This window comes from Epargyreus clarus, unplaced genomic scaffold, assembly GCF_041222505.1.
Source record: "Epargyreus clarus isolate Ecla_fem2 unplaced genomic scaffold, WU_Ecla_fem_2.2 ptg000014l, whole genome shotgun sequence".
NCBI classification, from domain to species: domain Eukaryota; kingdom Metazoa; phylum Arthropoda; class Insecta; order Lepidoptera; family Hesperiidae; genus Epargyreus; species Epargyreus clarus.
Window position 1 is genome coordinate 5,227,133 of NW_027332222.1, and position 18,170 is coordinate 5,245,302.

An 18,170-nucleotide genomic window follows, 5' to 3' on the forward strand; every position below is an offset into this window, starting at 1 on the left:
AGGCGCGCAACAAGCTAGTATATCGTAGCGCCGCTTGCCTATGATTTAATTAAAGAATAAAGATGACATTTAAAATGGAAATGAATCATGATTAGATTTAATTGCGTAAACGATTAAACCATCGATAATTTACTTTTTAATCGATTAGCGACGAATTCCATACCTACTTACTCGATTGTTCTGGAATATATCAATTTTAAAAACCAAATTAACAATTTCATTGTTTGTTAATTATACATTAAATAAAAAAATCAATGGCTAATGTACAAAAACATATTATGACTGACCTATTTGAAATATTTATAATCAATAGCGATTTTTTCCGAGATATGTACTAAATACAAATAAATACTAGTCGTGATAAATAATAATGTTAACTAATCAGTTAAAATATAGTCCTCAATAAAACATTGTTTGCAAGGTCAGGGTAAACAATTTATTTATAATCAGCGACATACCTATCATTAATAGTTTCGTGGTAGTTTAGTTTGTGACGTCATTTGATTGTTTATTATTAACTCATTTCATGTATATTATCTAATTATTTATGTCGTTTAGCATTGCCTTTCTCACAGAGGATGCATTACGGTGGTCGGTATAACAGCAAATGCTAAAAATAAAATAAAGTTGAATATTAAAGGGAGTCTCCATACAAAAAGCCGATATTTTTCGTAATTTTTTGATCTAACTGTTAAACAGTACTACTCCACGTACGTGGCGAATTATTTCATATCCTATATTAAATTACAATATGTAGGTCATCATGAGATAATATTCACTAAAACCCTCTCGGTGGCCTCATTACGCAAATAGCGAGACTCCAGGATCTACAAAGGAACGCACCGGAGCTTCCCTTTCATGGTGCCCCTCGGGCTCTTCCGAGGGCATGAAGCCCCCTTATCTCCCTCGCCTCAATAGGCACGACACCTAGTTAGTACAATAAGTACCTACATCTAAAGAATGTTTAGAATATTATAGATTTTAATGGGATAAAGACACCCTATGTCCTTTCTTGAACCCCTGAAAAAGGGTGTACAAATTTTCAGACAATTGGTGAAGGCGCGAAAGTGTAACAAACAAAGAAACGAAACTCACATTTGCATTTATAGTATTAGTTAGGACATACTTAATACATAATATTATATGTCTACTAGCTGACCCGGCAAACGTTGTGTTGCCATATAAATAAAAAATGTTAAGGGTGAACAATCCTTATCACTTAGGGTTATGAAAAATAGATAGTAGCCGATTCTCAGACCTACTGAATATGCATATAAAATATGGTGAAAATCGGTAAAGCCGTTTCGGAGGAGTACGGTAACTAACATTGTGACACGAAAATTTTATATATAAGATTCGGCATACAATTCGTACAAACTTACAACCAATTACTATTTTAATCCTATTTATCGGAGTAAATCACCGGATTGGTCGAGATTTGTCATACGAGTTTTATCAGTTGTTAATACGATATGTGCCGCAATTCGTAACATGACACATGATAGCAGAAGACGTGGATAATTATGTTATTAGCTTATCGCGATCAAAGTGGCGATGTCGGCCTTCGTCGATACCGAGACGCGACGTTAGTCTTGACGTGTATTGAGAGCGTCCTTGATGCCTCATCAGCTCACGCACAGCCCTATTTAGAGAAGGCTTCGGAGCCTCCACAAGAGAAGGTCCCGAATTACAGATAAATAAGTCAAAATTTTGACTTACCAGAACTTTTACGTTCTTTTTTAAACAATATTTTATTTTGCATTTTTACGCATTGTTCTTGCACAATTTCGAGCCTCCGCTCCTTCCTTGCCTCAGAGCCACCAGTGGCAAAAACGAATCAAAACAGAAGTGCGTTCATGTTCATTGCAAATATAAGGACTGTTCTTATAGAACTATCATGCAATCATAGGTTTCCTTCGCCGTTAAAGGAAGATATTTATTTCTAAACATGACATCGCATAATCACATCTAGGACACTATTTCCAGACCCAATGTGTAAATAGCGCTACACTAATTTTGTACCTATAAATGCTTATGTAATATTCTACTTATATGGAAATCGAGTTCTATTTTATTGTTTACGTTCATCCGTGAATTAATACTTTGTTAAGCCATTGACCGGCCAGAGTCCAGTCCATACAATTTATTTTTATTTATCAACGAGCTTCTATTCACGACTTTGTTCGCGTGAATGGGATTGAAACTGGTTGATGTCATTCCGTGTATTGTGCTCTACCCTTGAATAAATTTGTTTCAACGTCGATCGGACGGATTTAAAAATTAAAAACACCTGTCTTATACAATGGCTGACAGTATGCTGACAGAGCCTTACATAATATGCAATGATACACTGCCTTATGCAATGGCTGACAGTATGCTGACAGAGCATACTGTCTGCCATTTCACGCAGGTTAGTCTTTGTGTTTTACTTCGTTTTAATAATTAAATTAATTAAAAATCAGGGGTTTGAGGTTCAAATCCCAGACCTCAGATTTTTCAAGGTTATTGTTTTATTTAACGTTGAAGGAAATATAGGGGTAAACGCCTAAAAAATCGAAAAAAATCTGCCAAAAATCCTCAAAGATATGAGACGTCTACCAATCCATACTTCGCCAGCGCGATGGACTATGGCCTAATCCCGTTTCACTCTTGAGTGGAGACCAATGCCCAGCATATTGGGATAGTGATGGCCTAATGATGACGACGACGGTTCACTATTTAAAAGTTACAACATAAGCTATATTCTGTTTATCTATGTAAAGATAAGTGTAATTTCACATTGTCGTAACAATACCGCGGACGGTGACCGTCAGAATGGCCGGTCACTACCCGTATTTTACATAGAAATAATTACTAAAAGTTGCTACCTAGTTGCTACTAGTTGCTATTAGTTGCTACTAATTGCTACCTTCGATTAAAAAAAGATAAACTACTTTTTAAGGTGACCGGCCATTCTGACATCAGGATGGCTGGTCACCTATCCAGTGAGAAGAAACTGCGCAAATGAATAGAGTTTTTTTTTAATCAATAGTTGCTACCAAATTGCTACCTTCATATGCATCGTATTGGACTTCATAGCTTTTAAGGATAAAAAATATTACGGATTTAATATAAGAGGTCTAAACGCCTGTATAATTAAAAGAGAAAACCCGAAATTAAATATATTATGCTTATACACTATACTATCCTATAGGCAAATCCTATCCTATATGTAAAATATGGGTAGTGACCGGCCATTTTGACGTTCACCGCGAACGGACGTAACCGCAGACTGCTTAACGCAATATATTGTCGTCATAATATGGTAATTGTTGGTTGGCGGCGGGTAACGATGACGGTGCAATGACTTGTGTGAAACTAACGTTACCTTCCTTCTTAGATGAAGGAAATATAGAAGGAGCTTGCAAATTAGTTAGTTTAGGTTTTTTTCGTGGATCAACTCGTTACGCAAGTCGCGGGGGCAGTGGAGAGGATATACTGGGCTGTTACTGGCTAAACGCCAATGGTGTTTCTCTGAACACCGTTATCATTTAGCCGTCATCATCATTAGGGCTACGGGTACGCAAAAGCATTCTTCCTTGGTCCCCACGGTGTAGGCTCTCTTCTAGAGCATGTCTATAGGTAAGCTGGAGTTACTTCATCTCGCACATCTGACTTGGAGATTCATGCGGGAACAGCGCGCGCGTCACCTCAAAGTTTTGAAAGAATGATACAGATCATTCTTATGGAAATTGTTGGTTAAGAGCGTATAACGATGACGGTGCAATGCCATATTAGAAAGAAGAAAATATGTAGAACATACCCAAAATTACTCGTCAATTGCAAGTTATGTTAAAATTATGAAAGATCTCCTCTTTCTTTAAAGTTACCTTGAACTGCGTCCAAAAATTAAGATGTAACTACTTTTAAACTACTCATCCTTATCTTCTCTCTCATAACATCTGTATCTGTCCAAAAAATGTCTAGAATTTACTGATATCTCAAAGTCTTAGACGTGTTTATCTTTCATAACTTCACAACTTAGTTTAAACAATGTTGAATGCATTGCTTTTCTGAAAACAAACAAGTATTATATCACGACAAAGGTATCTTGTGACGTTAAACAGTTGATTGTGATATGCTACGAATACGGAAGTTGCATTTCGCAGTCCGTGGGCAAACTTTTAGGTAAGCGCGTCATATACTCGTTATGTGTGCTCGGTGCAAAGATTTTCCGTGTCATTGCATTTTGTAATTTATACAACTACTTAATATAACTTTAACGATAAATATCAGACTTCGCATAGAATAATAAGGTGATTCTATAAAAATAAAGAATATTAACAAGAGTAATGTAACATAATGTGTACAAGATGAAATCATTTTAAGAGATAGGTATTAGGTACATAGGTAAGAAAGCTAAATAAGGTATAAAATCTTGTTTAATATAGATAAAGCCTACTTTAAATCGTACCTAAAATATTTAAATGAACTATTAAATGTAAGGTTTGTTTGCTACTATTGTCATGATATTTTGTACACATATTGTCAGGGATTCAGAAAAGTACATAGTCCTTTTATTTATTCCGTTAAAAAGTACCGCTCCCGAGGGATAGATATAAATTTCAGAAGGGGCGGGTTAAAGCTAGTTTAAAATACTTATACCTATAAATGTAACGTTTTGTATTGAAAAGAGTATTATTAAAATACAAGGAATTTTAAGAGCTCGAATATGACACTTCAAATACCTGTTTTTATTGAAGTGTCAAATTGCAATACGTATGTATAATGTATATAGGCGTGTATAATCCATATTACTATGTTTAATCAGTGGATTAACACGTAAACATAGTAATGTGTAAGGAATTAGTGGCATTACGCTAGTTTCTTTCATGTTGCCTATTTGTGTCATTACACAACATATCGTGCTAGCCAGTTCATGGCTATCATATCCTAAGGAATGCGGGTACTGACTGTTAGTGGGTCATAATGAATATTAATAATAATTAGGTACTACTTGGAATTGTTTTCGACTCGGCCTACATTATAAAATATTTTTAGTCTTATTGCTTATTTATTCGTTATTATTTTAAGAGCTGGATACTAAGAGGTAAATTTTAATCCCATCTTGGCTTAAGTATATAAATCATTGTAATATTAAAATAAGTATATATGAATTAATATAATTTACATTTATTTTAATTGCATTGTAAATTTTATTACTTACCTATTTATTTCATTAACTGATAATGATTTTTAAATATTAAATTAATTAATTATTACGTTAGCAATCCTATATTTATCCTTTTGTTAAATATATTTAACGAGTTTGTACAATGTATAAAAAAGAAGGTTACTTCAATGTGTTAACTTTAACTTTATTAATTACTTATACCATCCAAATAAGTGATTAGGAAGCGTAGATGATGTAATACGCCCTTACGTGTAACCTTAGATCTTGTTACCTACTTGCCCTCCAAGTGATTGAATTAAATAAGTATATTGCTCGTGGAATCGACCCGTTTAATCTCATGTTGTTTTAGTTTTAAAAAATACATATAATTTATGTAGGTACTTCTATTTGTAGCAGATAACTTATGTAGGTAAGTGTATCACTGTATCTTTGAATGAGTCGTTAAAATGCAAACCGTACGGTTCATTCACTTCCAAGATTAGCCCGTACAGACAGACAAAAAGACGATTCGAAAAGTACTTTTATATTTTGGTATTATGTAAATAACCATTTGAGTATAAAGGGAGTTAATTCGAAGTTATAACTAATAACGACAGAGTTAAAACTTACTATGTTCTGATTTAAGGGGTGTATTAGGGGAGATACACATAAGTTGTTTTTTCTGTCCGTGTTTACACTCGTATGCACGTCCCTCCCACACATATGAAGGATGCAAGTGGCGCGCGCGTGGGTGAAGCGCGCGTAAATATAAGCAACAGGAAAACGACCCTTACACGAGGCGTTCCAAATTAGAATTCAGGGTTAACAACGCATTTGTAATATTTTGTAATCAATATCAGTATTATATCGTACTTGGCGTAGACGTAATGCTTATATTGCTTATGTACCCCGCCGTAGGTAGAGGATTTCTTCTTATTTTAGAATAATCAAAATCTTATTATCTTATTTGGAATTAATTACAAACCTACTCTCCTACTACTCCTTCTACTTATGACTATCTAGTGGACTGTTTTGTACATCAAATTACAAAAGAACTAAAGTAGTATACCTACGTATAATAAAAACAGACCCCGAATGCTTAAAACCATACCCTGTCACTCCCACAATTTAGACGAATATAATGACACCTTATATTAAAATCCGACAAGACATATGGGCTGCAAGGCCTGCTAAAGAATGTTACGTACCTACATACAAACGCCTGAGAAACTTAACTATCGCAGTCGCCTATAAAGGCACATTTTTAGTTAATAAGATAAAATGAAGGTGGTAGAACCCTTTGTGGTTCGACTCCTGCGGCACCACCGCCACACTTATTTCTGCCTAATAACAGCAGTGTTAGGCGCTGCTGTGTTCCGGTTTGGAGGGGGTGGTAAGGGAGACACACTTTTTCCTGGCGTTCCAGCTTAGTCCTCAGGGGTAGCGGCGCATCTGTGGCAGACCTCAGGTAGGAATATCTAATCCTATCTGGGGTTGATTACAGATGTCCATGGGCGGCAGGAGCCACTTACCATTAGATGGACTGCATGCTCGTCTACTACTCCTATATTATAAAAAAAAGTATTAAATAAATAAATGATGTAATTATTTATTCCACAGTATGCAACGACAATCTCACACACAGCCGGAAAGGGCGGACGGTGATGACGGAGGACGAGAGGTACGAGGCGGTCAGACATTGCAGATACGTCGATGAGGTAATCATCAATTAATATTAATGAATGTGCGCTGTACAACATGTACTACAGTTGGGTAGATTTCTATTGAGATTATGCTACTTTATTCCTTTGTAATGTATCTACTGGAGATGTTACTTACCTATCGCACTAAACCCCTGGTGGTGGTCCTCGACCCTGCGTAGGGGACTCCGGGATCTCCGAAGGAACGCAACCGGAGTCCTCTTAGTGCGTTGTCCCGTCGGGCTTCGCCCATGTGAGCATGATGCTCACCACACCATCTGGTGTGTACGACGGTATGCGATCATATACACATACCGTCGTCCTTCCCGGGGTCGCCAACCAGGCGGTTCAAGCTCCCGCTCTTGCCGCCCGCAACCCCGGAAGCCCCCTTTTAGTCGCCTCGTACGACAGGCAGGGATACCATAGCCTTATTCAGGTCCCGGAGCTACCGGGAAAAGCATTTAATTACCTACGTGTATTACTCGGAATTATTATTGTGACAAAACTGTGTAAAGCTTCATCATTATGAAATAATATAGGCCTTATTATTTTTTCATGACGTAAATTCCAAATAATTTTAACACACGAGATGTCGTTGACTTTGTCTACTCTAACGTGGGCTATATATTTAAGCAGTCATATTTCTTTTGTTTTATAAAAACCATGTGTTCTTTAGTTTTATGTAATAGAAATCTGATAAAGATACTTCGCCGCCTTGAAATTGAATGAAGCCACAAACGGCTTATTTTAGTAAGTTCTTTTTTTGAATTCGTGACAAATAAAAAATTTTTAGAGAAAATTACGAATAAATAACTAATACTGCGTAATTTACGTAATAAATAAATAATTAGTTCAAATATTTTAGGGACATTTTAGCACGGAGACGTGGCAAAACTTTTTTACGCAACTATTTCATTACCATAGATTAGTAAAGATTACTCACTTCTTGTTAGGAGTGAGTAATCTTTACTAATCTATGGCTTACCTATAACCAATGCCTAACGTAAATCGTTAACAGATCGTCGCATCTTCGAGGACTAGATTAGATAAAGCAACGATTAGCGATTAATTTGCTATACTTAGATAACACAGATAACATACACTCTTCAGTCTTCACAACAGTTTCCACGTAGAAATTCTGCACTTTGATCTATTTGTTTATATGTATTAAAGTCAAATTGCTTGATTGCAGTGTAATTTTCTTGAAAATACTTGTAGATACTTATAATATGACTGTCGTATACCATACTCTACAGTCATACTATAATCTATTAACATATTGACTTTTGATTGGAGAAATGTATCATCATGAAAGTAGATTTATTACGTACTCAATGTAAAGTGTATTATCATGTCATATCATAAATTCATTTGTTGAGTGGACTATGACTATCCTGTTCCTAACAACTATATAACTTAATGCGCATTGGAATAGTGTACCTACCTTAAAACACTGATGTGCGGTTTTGTATTAAACAACAGTTAATTATATATTGTTTGCAAGTTTTATTAGCAAAATTAAATACCATGAGATTGCAGAATTTGTTTTTCTCACATTCTATTTACAATTTTTTTTTAAATGAAAATCGGTATGCAATTAAGTGCCAGTATTAAAAGTATAATAAAAAAAAAACAAAAAAAAATGTTTGGAATATATACAAATATTGTAAATTATAAATTACTAAGGATATACCTTAGTAATTTATATTTTACACACTTTATGTCATGACACAGATTATAATTATACCTATTATAATTATAATCTGTGTCATGACATGATTAATAGTATGTCGCCATGTTGCAAGCTTACTTGACGTCCATCTTGCTTTTAATTTGTAACTTTTTCAAATTAAATTGAAAGAGACGAAAAATTTATCTTATTCTATCTACCGCTTAAAATAAAATCATGCCATGCCCTATCTTCCTTTATCTTATCTTCTCTAAAGATAATTTATTTAGTTATCTAATCATAGTTTCGCTACAAAAAATGGTTTATTTGAAGGTCAGAATAATTTAGCTATCTATCTATCTACGATACAGAAAAATAAATAATATGCTTACATGACGATTTCTATAAGTTTATTTTTCGAGGATATAGGAATTATTAATATTTATTAATTTCACTTCAGTATATCTACACCATAGTTCTTTAAAAATAAGAAAATATTTTGAAGAAAGAATTATTTATTTCTGGAAATGGAAAACAGAAATGAAGAATTAATTACATACTCGTAACTGATTACCTACATTCATACTGAGATTACATATTCAAAAAGAAATTATTTCAGACTGACTCTTAAAACTATAGCCTTTCATCACATTTTAAATATTTTAAACCGTCCATTTCTGGTTGTAATACGTTCGATCTGAAACTTTACTAGTGTCGGAAAGTAGGTGACACAGTTAGCGATAGCGCACCGTCGATAATAGGATCACATGGTGTGCAAGAATTCCGTTACACACGGGCTAAATTCCTATATTATTGATGTATACATGTTTTAATGTTAACGACCTGCCATGGTATAAATTATGTCTCAAAAACGTAGACACCAATTTGGGTAAAAAATAACCAGCATGTGTGTTGGAAACTTGAAAACGTTTTGTAGAAACAACATGATTGCGAATCGATAATATTCGCCAAAGTGTGTAAAGTTTACCATTGCGCATATATCCACTAGAGTGTAAGTAAACCATAGCCAGAGTAGTCTGGAATTGAGCTACTTAGTGAGTCCAATAGTGGGGCAATCTTGGATCGATAAATAATAATAATGTAAAAAAAAAAATATTTCAAATATCACGGATCTATTCTCAGAAAGACACATTAGGACGTTTTGTAGATTTCACACGCCATTGAGATTTTTAAACGGTTTTATTTTTAAACCTGTCGAGCATGTAGATTTCTTCACGACGTTTTCCTTCAACAATGAATAAAGTGATGATTAATTTCTAACGGACACATGATTACAAAAAGTCAAAGTTGCTATGAGGTCTAAGATCGATCATCGATCACTCAGCGTAATTATTCATTAATTTTCATAACGTCATTTTTCTATAATGTTCTTTATGATAAAGTTTACCGGTCGATACTAATTCTGAGTTATGCCCTATAACGTAAACTTTCTTACACCTTATTAGTGATACAGTAGGAATATAGAAGTTTGAAGGTGGTAGAAGTTGTGGTTCCACACGTATTTCTGCCTACTAACAGCAGTGTTAAGCGCTGCTGTGTTTTGGTTTGAAGGGTGTGGTGAGGGAAACATACTTTTCCGAGGCGTTACAGCTTAGTCCTCGGCGCATCTGTGGCCAACCGTAGGTGGGAATTCGGTCATGTCTGGGGTTGATTGCAGATGTCCATAGGCGGCAGTAGCCACTTACCGTCAATTGGACTGCTGTGTGCTATTCCTATATTATTACCATAACTTACATATGTATATAGAAGTATAATAAAACAATGATAAAATGAGCTATTGAATAATCCTGTGGTATTGTCGGTCAGGTAGTCTGCGACGCGCCGTGGGAGTACGACGAGGAGTTCCTCGAGAAGCACAAGATCGACTTCGTGGCGCACGACGACATCCCCTACACGACGGAGGACTGCGAAGACACGTACGCGATGATCAAGGCAAAGGATATGTTCGTCGCGACAGAAAGAACAGAAGGTAGGTTGATAAATAGTTTGTTTATAAGATTTAGTAGACCGCTGTAAGACATCTGTAATCTAAGTAATAGATTTAAAAAGTATGTGAGGTCTATTACCTAAGAAGATATAAGATTTATCTTGAAATGTCTTATATACCTACGTCCTACGTATGTGTCAGTTCCCACATTCCTCAAACCAGAACACAACAGCTCGGCAATTTCTGTTATAAGGCCGAAGCCTCTTCTCACATCATCCACTAAGTCACCGAGGATTCTACCTTTCCTTTAGTTGTTTTATTGTTTCCATTGTCTCCATCATAAAGTTATCGTATCTGGAAAAAATAAGAATCATGGAAGAAGCATTTAATATGGAAATAAACATGACAAAATGCTTCCAGAATCAATTGATTTACATCTCAATATTTATTTAGGATCGTGAACACAGTTTCTGTGGCCGCGTTCAAATCGCAGTGCCGGAGTGTATCGTCATTTACACATTTTACTTTACATGTCACGTATTTTACATGTATCATATTCTTAAAATTTTACACTAAGTTCACGTACATTTTTACTTACCGTTACGTACGCTAACAATGTAAAGAAAAATACGTAAAATAAATAATTGGAAGATTACAAATTTAGTTTATCAAGTATATAATAATAATAAAATTAAATAAGCTTTCTATAGGTACTCACAGCCCCACAATAGAATTCCTTCTGTCGTAGATGCCATGGACACACACAAAGGCGTATACACAAACACACAGACCTACAATAGAAATCTGAACTCATCATTCAATGAATTCTTCTGCTTGCTGTAAATAATAAATACGGAAATGTGTACATAATTGGTCAACACATGAACTCTGTTAAAAATATAAAAACACAATTTACATATCTAATCGGAAATTTACAAATTTAGTCATCCAATGTTGTAATACAATATGAACGGTCCGTTATCTTAACAACAAGCGCTGGGTATTTTATTGAGGGCTCGATGAGTAATCAGAAGTGGCGTGATCTCGTGTTGTTTATGCAATCGTGTGGCATCCCGGTCGTGAACTGTGGTCGTGTAGACTAAATTAACTCCTCTGGACTCCTTATGTCATTTTGTATTAGAAATATACATGGTATAAATAATATTTTCTTATGGTCTTATTAGTTACCTTCTTAACCATACCCTTAAGAAAACCGTTAGAAGATAGATATCGCTGTAATGTTACTATAGTCAAACATTTTTCTATGAAGAATTCTTCTATCTTCGTAGCTAATGCTAACTGGTTCTGACAAGGATTAAGTAAAGTTTTAGGATCATTGGATATGATCTATTTATTTAATGTGACGATGTACGGTGTGCAAGTAATGTAAAATTTATTGTTAAAATACAATTTTCCCAATTTTACAAAATATTGATAATATCCAACTCGTAAAATATTCGTAGCTACCATCGCTGTTAAAATTAATAAAAATACAATTGTATATTAATTCTATTTGATTTATACTATCGTTGTCACCATTTCCACATAATATTCTCTGAATAAAAATAATGTTATACTCAATTTATTGACAAAACTTTTTTTTGTATATTGCAGGCGTATCAACGTCAGATATAGTGGCGCGAATAGTACGCGACTATGATATCTATGTACGGCGAAATTTAGCGCGCGGCTACTCCGCCAAGGAGCTGAACGTGTCCTTCCTCAATGAGAAGAAGTTCCGGCTGCAGAACAAGATGGACGAGCTCAAGGACAAGGGGAAGAAGGTCAGTTGGTAGCTCCCTAGCTATCCCTAGTGTGTACCCCCTTTGGGATTGATTTGGGATCATAGGTAAAGAGACATACGCAACGGGGCGGTAAATTTAAGGATGGGGATGACAAAAACAGCTCAAGGTCAAGGGAAAGAAGGTCAGTTGGTAGCTGCATAGATACGTATGATAGTATCCATATATCCCCCTTCCCCTATATCCCCTAGCCCTCTTTGGGATCATAGGTATATAGAGCTCATAACTGGGGACGACGAGGGGGCGACAAAAAGATCTCAAATCGCATTTTTAATCTATGCTTCAAGTGCAATTTCAGATCTTGCGTCATCTCATAATTTAATTCACTAATATCGTAATAACCCACAGGGACTTGACTCAGAATGTTCAACGGTTTATTAATGATACTGACTAATATTACTTTAATTATCCTTATTAGTTTTTTTAATAAAAATGAATATACCACGATTAGCAAATACCACGTGTAAATAATAATACATGGACACGTATATACGTTGTATATTGTTATTTACACATTAAACACGTGATTGATAAGATTTGCTAAATATTTTATGATAACGAACCCGTAGTATAATTATGGATGAAGGAACGATATTAATGATAACTTAGTACTATCGTTTACGGAAATAATAAACTTAAGCATTTTTATCTTAGTAATCTTAGATAATCTCTGTAATCTTAAATAAGCGTTTTCTTAGTGTTGTTGGTATTTGTCGATTAAAATGAAAATAAAAATTCTATACGAAAGCCTTGCATAATTTAAAACGCATATCGTGTAACTTCGTTAAAAAAATATACTTTCTTTTGCTAACCGGCCAAGTTTTATGGGCATTTATTAATTTAATTTTATTGTTTTTATTTTGTAATTGATTTCAGTCTAATATAATATAACATACTAGCTGACCGGCAAACTTTGTTCCGCCTCAAAATCTATTTATCAAATATATTTCTATCATTATCCACGAGTAACATAGGCTATATAAAATATAGCCTATGTTACTCGTGGATAATATAGCTTTCGAATAGTGAAAGAATTTTTAAAATCGGTCCAGTAGTTTTTGAGCCTATTCATTACAATCAAACAAACAAACAAAGATTTCCTCTTTATAATATTAGTATAGATTATTATAATTATATAACATATATTTCCCGTGAATGTCGTAGAAACACTTTGAGTTAATCCTAGAGATGTCTAATCTTAATATTAATGTGTTTGCACAAATGGTTCACCTAAAACATGAATAAATTTCAATATAATTGTACAGAATTGTGACATTATCGGCCTACACCGAGCGTTCAAACAATCTGTACGTCGTGTCTTCCGCCAAAGCCCTTACACAACCGTGACGCTATCATTTGCGAACTATTGTTAACTGTAATTACAGCTCGTATCTCGTTCTAGTCATTGTCAGTCCTTATGAAAAAATATCGCGTTTCATCCGGGCCAAAAGTCGTCAGTATATATTGCGCACGTTTTTCTTCTTAGACGTGAAGACCTTGATTTTTTTCTCGTTAGTCTAACGTTTTGTTTCTTTCAATATCTCTGTTGATTTATACGAGTATATTTTGTAGTCACCAAAATAAGATAAAAAATCTTACCTGTTTGCATAGAATGGATAATTTTGTCCGTACACATTTTTCAAATTATTATTTTACGTTATGTTCCATCTTATATTGTATTCATGAGGAAAATGTAAACCACCACAATTGAATGTAATAAACAATTTGTACGTATGCATAAAAATATAAAAAATATTAATCGAATAAAGTAAGTGTCCTTGAAAAAAATATGACCGATAACAAAATATTATATTACCTATTTCCTCCATAAAGATGCGCGGATACAATTACAATACCTATTTATTACTGAAAAATTTATAGTAAAGAAATGAAGGTGAACATTTCAATGACACAGTAATACATTTCTGTCATATTTCGAAAAAAATTTGATATAAAATATACACACGTTGAAAAAATAATAGATGATGATGATATCAAGATTATTCCAACTGCAGTAGTTTGCAGCTTTAAAATGCAGTCGAATTCAAATTAAAATTAAAATTACAGTCGATTTTATAAGACTAACCTAGACCTAGACCATAGATTAGTAGATTACTCACTTCTAACAAGATAATGTAATCAGTTTTGACAATTGAAATTGTATTAAAAATGAAATTGAATATAAAAAAATAGTTTTTAGATCATTTATGAATGAAAGTATATTTCTCTGTACTTTTTCTTCGATTTCGTGTTTTTACAATTCTCATAAATTACACCATGACAGCCATTAAACGGCTGACAATTCTCATAATTCTGTCAGCCGTTTAAGCCTTTTAGTTTAAGCCTTTTTCCTTCAATTACAAGGCGATGATCATCACATATCTATACTCATCTATGACCTATACTAAAAATAGTACCATTGTAGGTGATGACAAACATAGGCGAGAAGCGTGTGGACATCCTGACGAAGTGGGAGGAGAAGTCTCGCGAGCTGATCGACGCGTTCCTGCTGCTGTTCGGGCCGGACGGGCGGCTGTCCAGCATCTGGGCGGAGTCCAAGGGCCGCCTGATGCAAGCGCTCAGCCAGCCGCCGTCGCCGCGCGCCTCGCCGCCGCCCAGCGAGAACGGAGACGACCTCGAGCCCATGAACAGGTAATGGATGACGTAGCGAACGCAAAAAAAACGATCGATCTATCCCTAGTCAAGCAAACTTTAAAATTCTGTTCTTGGCATACTAGATTGTGTTCATCTCATACACGAAATGAGAATTCTACTTTTGTTCAAAATAGTAGGAATTGAGATTTTCTCCAGAAGCACCATTCTTGTAGTACCTACTATAGATCTGAGAGTAACTACTATATATCAGGGACGTATGATTATACTAATTGTGTGCACATATGACTCTATATGCAGACAAACAAGTTTTATTATAGGCATTATTTATTTATTTGGCAAAATAAATAATATTTATAAACGTCACATAAAACGTAAACATACATAGGTTGAGATCTTATGATTTTACCAGAAAATATAGTTTATTTGTTAACTTCGTCTACACCTCACAACATATTGCTTAATGTATGTCTGATTGTTCCAGAGGGTCATCGTCCCCGCCGCCACCCAAGTCCCGTCGCTACGAGCAGTGGGAGCCGCACGCAGGTAACTGGGTAACTATGTCGCTTGTACTAGCCAGCATTAACACACACTGCATAAACTAGAGATGTGGCGAGGCAGGTCAACTCGAGTCACACTCGAGTATATAAACTCGCATACTTTAGTACTAACAAGTGATACTCGAGTACCAGTGATACTCGAATACTGACGGTACTCGTACACTGACTCCAGTGTTATGTATCTTATATAGGCAAACGAGTGAATACAACATCAATTGTGCAAGTAACAACTTGTTTAATTTAGTTTAGTTTAGACACGCTTTTTTTTGTCTTTGTGCTATTGAACTGTGTGTTACAAAGTACTCGAGTACTCCGTAAGTAACTCGAGTACATTGTGAGTACTCTGGACTCGAGTACTGACTCGATTCTTTTTAAATTAGTACTAAAGTACTCAAATACCAAAAATGGCCGACTCGGCACATCATTAGCATAAACCCGTTTGGCTACTACGCTACACGACAAAATGCATTGACGAACTTGCAGTAGCATGCATGCAGCAACGCTATATAGCGCGTTGTATGACAGCAGTCTGTCGACAATATCGCCAAATACTAAATAAAAAATCGCGGATTATATATAGTCTATTGTACGCAATAGTGTCGTGCGTAGTATAAAAACGGGGATATTTCATGTTACACAAAAATGCTTATTATTTTACATGTTAGTGCATTAAACATTCATTTAGTAGTACTTATAATTTTAGACTAAGACTTGCACTGTAATTAGTAGAGCTTTTGCACACAATTCACGATCCGTATTCTCACCTAGAGTACTATTTATAGTAGTTACTATTTTATTAATGCACTATACACTTCTCATTATATATTTTGTAACATAAAGTTGTTTTTAATATTTTATGTTTATTTTTCGTATGAAACGTTACATTAAAAGAAACATTTACTTAAACACTTTAAGTACTCTAAGCAAGCTCTGACTGTTTTTTTTTATAACAAGGTAAATAATAAAATATAAGAGACCGTTTTTTAACCGACTTCCAAAAAGGAGGAGGTTACTCAATTCGACCGTATATATATATATTTTTTTTAACTACTCAAAACTATGAAATGACGTAACACATGTAATATAAGAAAAAAATAGTATCTCACAAATTGTAAGTGCTAACTCCTTAATTACACATAAATACTTACATTATACACAATAATGTGTTTATAGTAATTTAATTAAGTGTGCATTGATTGTCATGTGCAGATGCATCGAGCTCTGACGGCGCTGGGGACCCGGAAGAGGCGGCGCAGCGCCAGCTGACGGACGACGGCTCGGACAGCGACGACGACTACCAGGACACCAGCCCCTATCTATAGGCGGCTCTAAACCAACTATATACATAGTATTTTTATACAATGTACATCGTCCGTTCACATCGAAGGAGTTCACTATGTGATCCACCCGAGCATTTTGTTCAAGCTGTATTGTTTATGATTTAAATTATTATAGAGAATGTTACGGCTTAAAATTATGGATGTCTGCTGTCCGAGTACAACTGAGTGAATGTATTTAATTGTAATAGTTAATCGTATATTATTATTTATATTTTTATGTAAATTTTTCTCATAAGGGTGACTAGCGTGTCGCCAAGAATTTGTTAGCACCATAAATACAACTGCATGCACTAGGTGCAGAAATTTATCACAGATATTATTTGTATAGTACTTTTTGACAGTTAATTAAAGAGGTGCTTAATACATTCTTTTGTTGTTATTTATACTACCCTTTATAGCTTATTTTTGTGGACTTATTTATTTATTTAAAATTTATTGCATCACCTCTAAAAAATGTGCAAAAGGGCAAACATAATGCCTGATGGCATTCTCTTATTGGTAGATTTGGTAATTTATATACCCTATCTCCCGATTTTTAGTAATACTGATAAATGAGTAACAAATAAGCAAAAAATATTTTTAATATAATTTATTATCTGACCTCAGGATATATCTTACAATAGGCCATTAACCTTTTCAGATAATTTTAACTGAATGAAAATTAAATATGTATATGATAAGTCGATTTGGGAGTCTTGAAATTGCTTTTTTAATTGATAGGAACTGCGAAACTAAAATATTCACATGAGATTTGGAGGACAGTTAAATAAATCAATGTTATATATATATTTGCAAATTTTAATTTATTTACATTAAACTTCTATTATTAATAAATACAGATAAATCACGGTACCCATGATTATGAAACCATCTTGGGAAGAATAGCCTCACATTTTTAATAAAGGTGAAGTACAAATACACATATTGAAATGCAGCATGCTATTTCACTGACCAATAAATATAGGAATATATGTATGAACCATGGAAGTATTTTTGCCTCGTACAATAACAAGATCAGAGGCATAGCATTCCAAAGGAGTTCATGTTTCGACAGATTGCAAAATTTTACATTCAGTTTCTTTTTTACCAGGAAGACATTTTTTATAAATTTATGTGGTGATGTACTTTATTGTGGTGACAAGGTGGGTAAGATGAGTAATGAAAGAGATTGAAATTTGAAATTGAAAGAATATTGAAGATATAATCATTGGTAAAATATTTATTGTGTCTCATTCTCTAATTTATTATATTATGATGCACTCCAGTAATATGTTTTGGGTGGCATATTCAGCTTGCGACTCCGGCATGTTTTGGGGGAGTCAACAATTCAGTAGGACATTTTACTGACTTTTATTTGGAAACTGTGTAATTTCGCATAAATGAATA

General features: G+C 34.5%; 1 protein-coding gene across 3 annotated transcripts in view; it reads left to right on the top strand.

Moving 5' to 3' along the window:
- The window catches only part of LOC140747269 (choline-phosphate cytidylyltransferase A), a 38,278-nt gene extending 21,129 nt beyond the window's left edge, over nt 1-17,149 (top strand). For 2 of the 3 annotated variants that reach the window (XM_073079590.1, XM_073079591.1), the window contains exons 3-8: nt 6,773-6,870; nt 10,349-10,511; nt 12,084-12,253; nt 14,697-14,923; nt 15,369-15,430; nt 16,654-17,149. In XM_073079590.1, coding sequence (XP_072935691.1) covers nt 6,773-6,870; nt 10,349-10,511; nt 12,084-12,253; nt 14,697-14,923; nt 15,369-15,430; nt 16,654-16,766 — 833 coding nt within the window. In that variant the 3' untranslated portion in view covers nt 16,767-17,149. Of the gene's footprint in view, nt 1-6,772; nt 6,871-10,348; nt 10,512-12,083; nt 12,254-14,696; nt 14,924-15,368; nt 15,439-16,653 lie in introns of all 3 variants that reach the window. The other variant, XM_073079592.1, reaches the window with a different exon arrangement.
- The last annotated feature ends 1,021 nt before the right edge of the window (nt 17,150-18,170 follow it).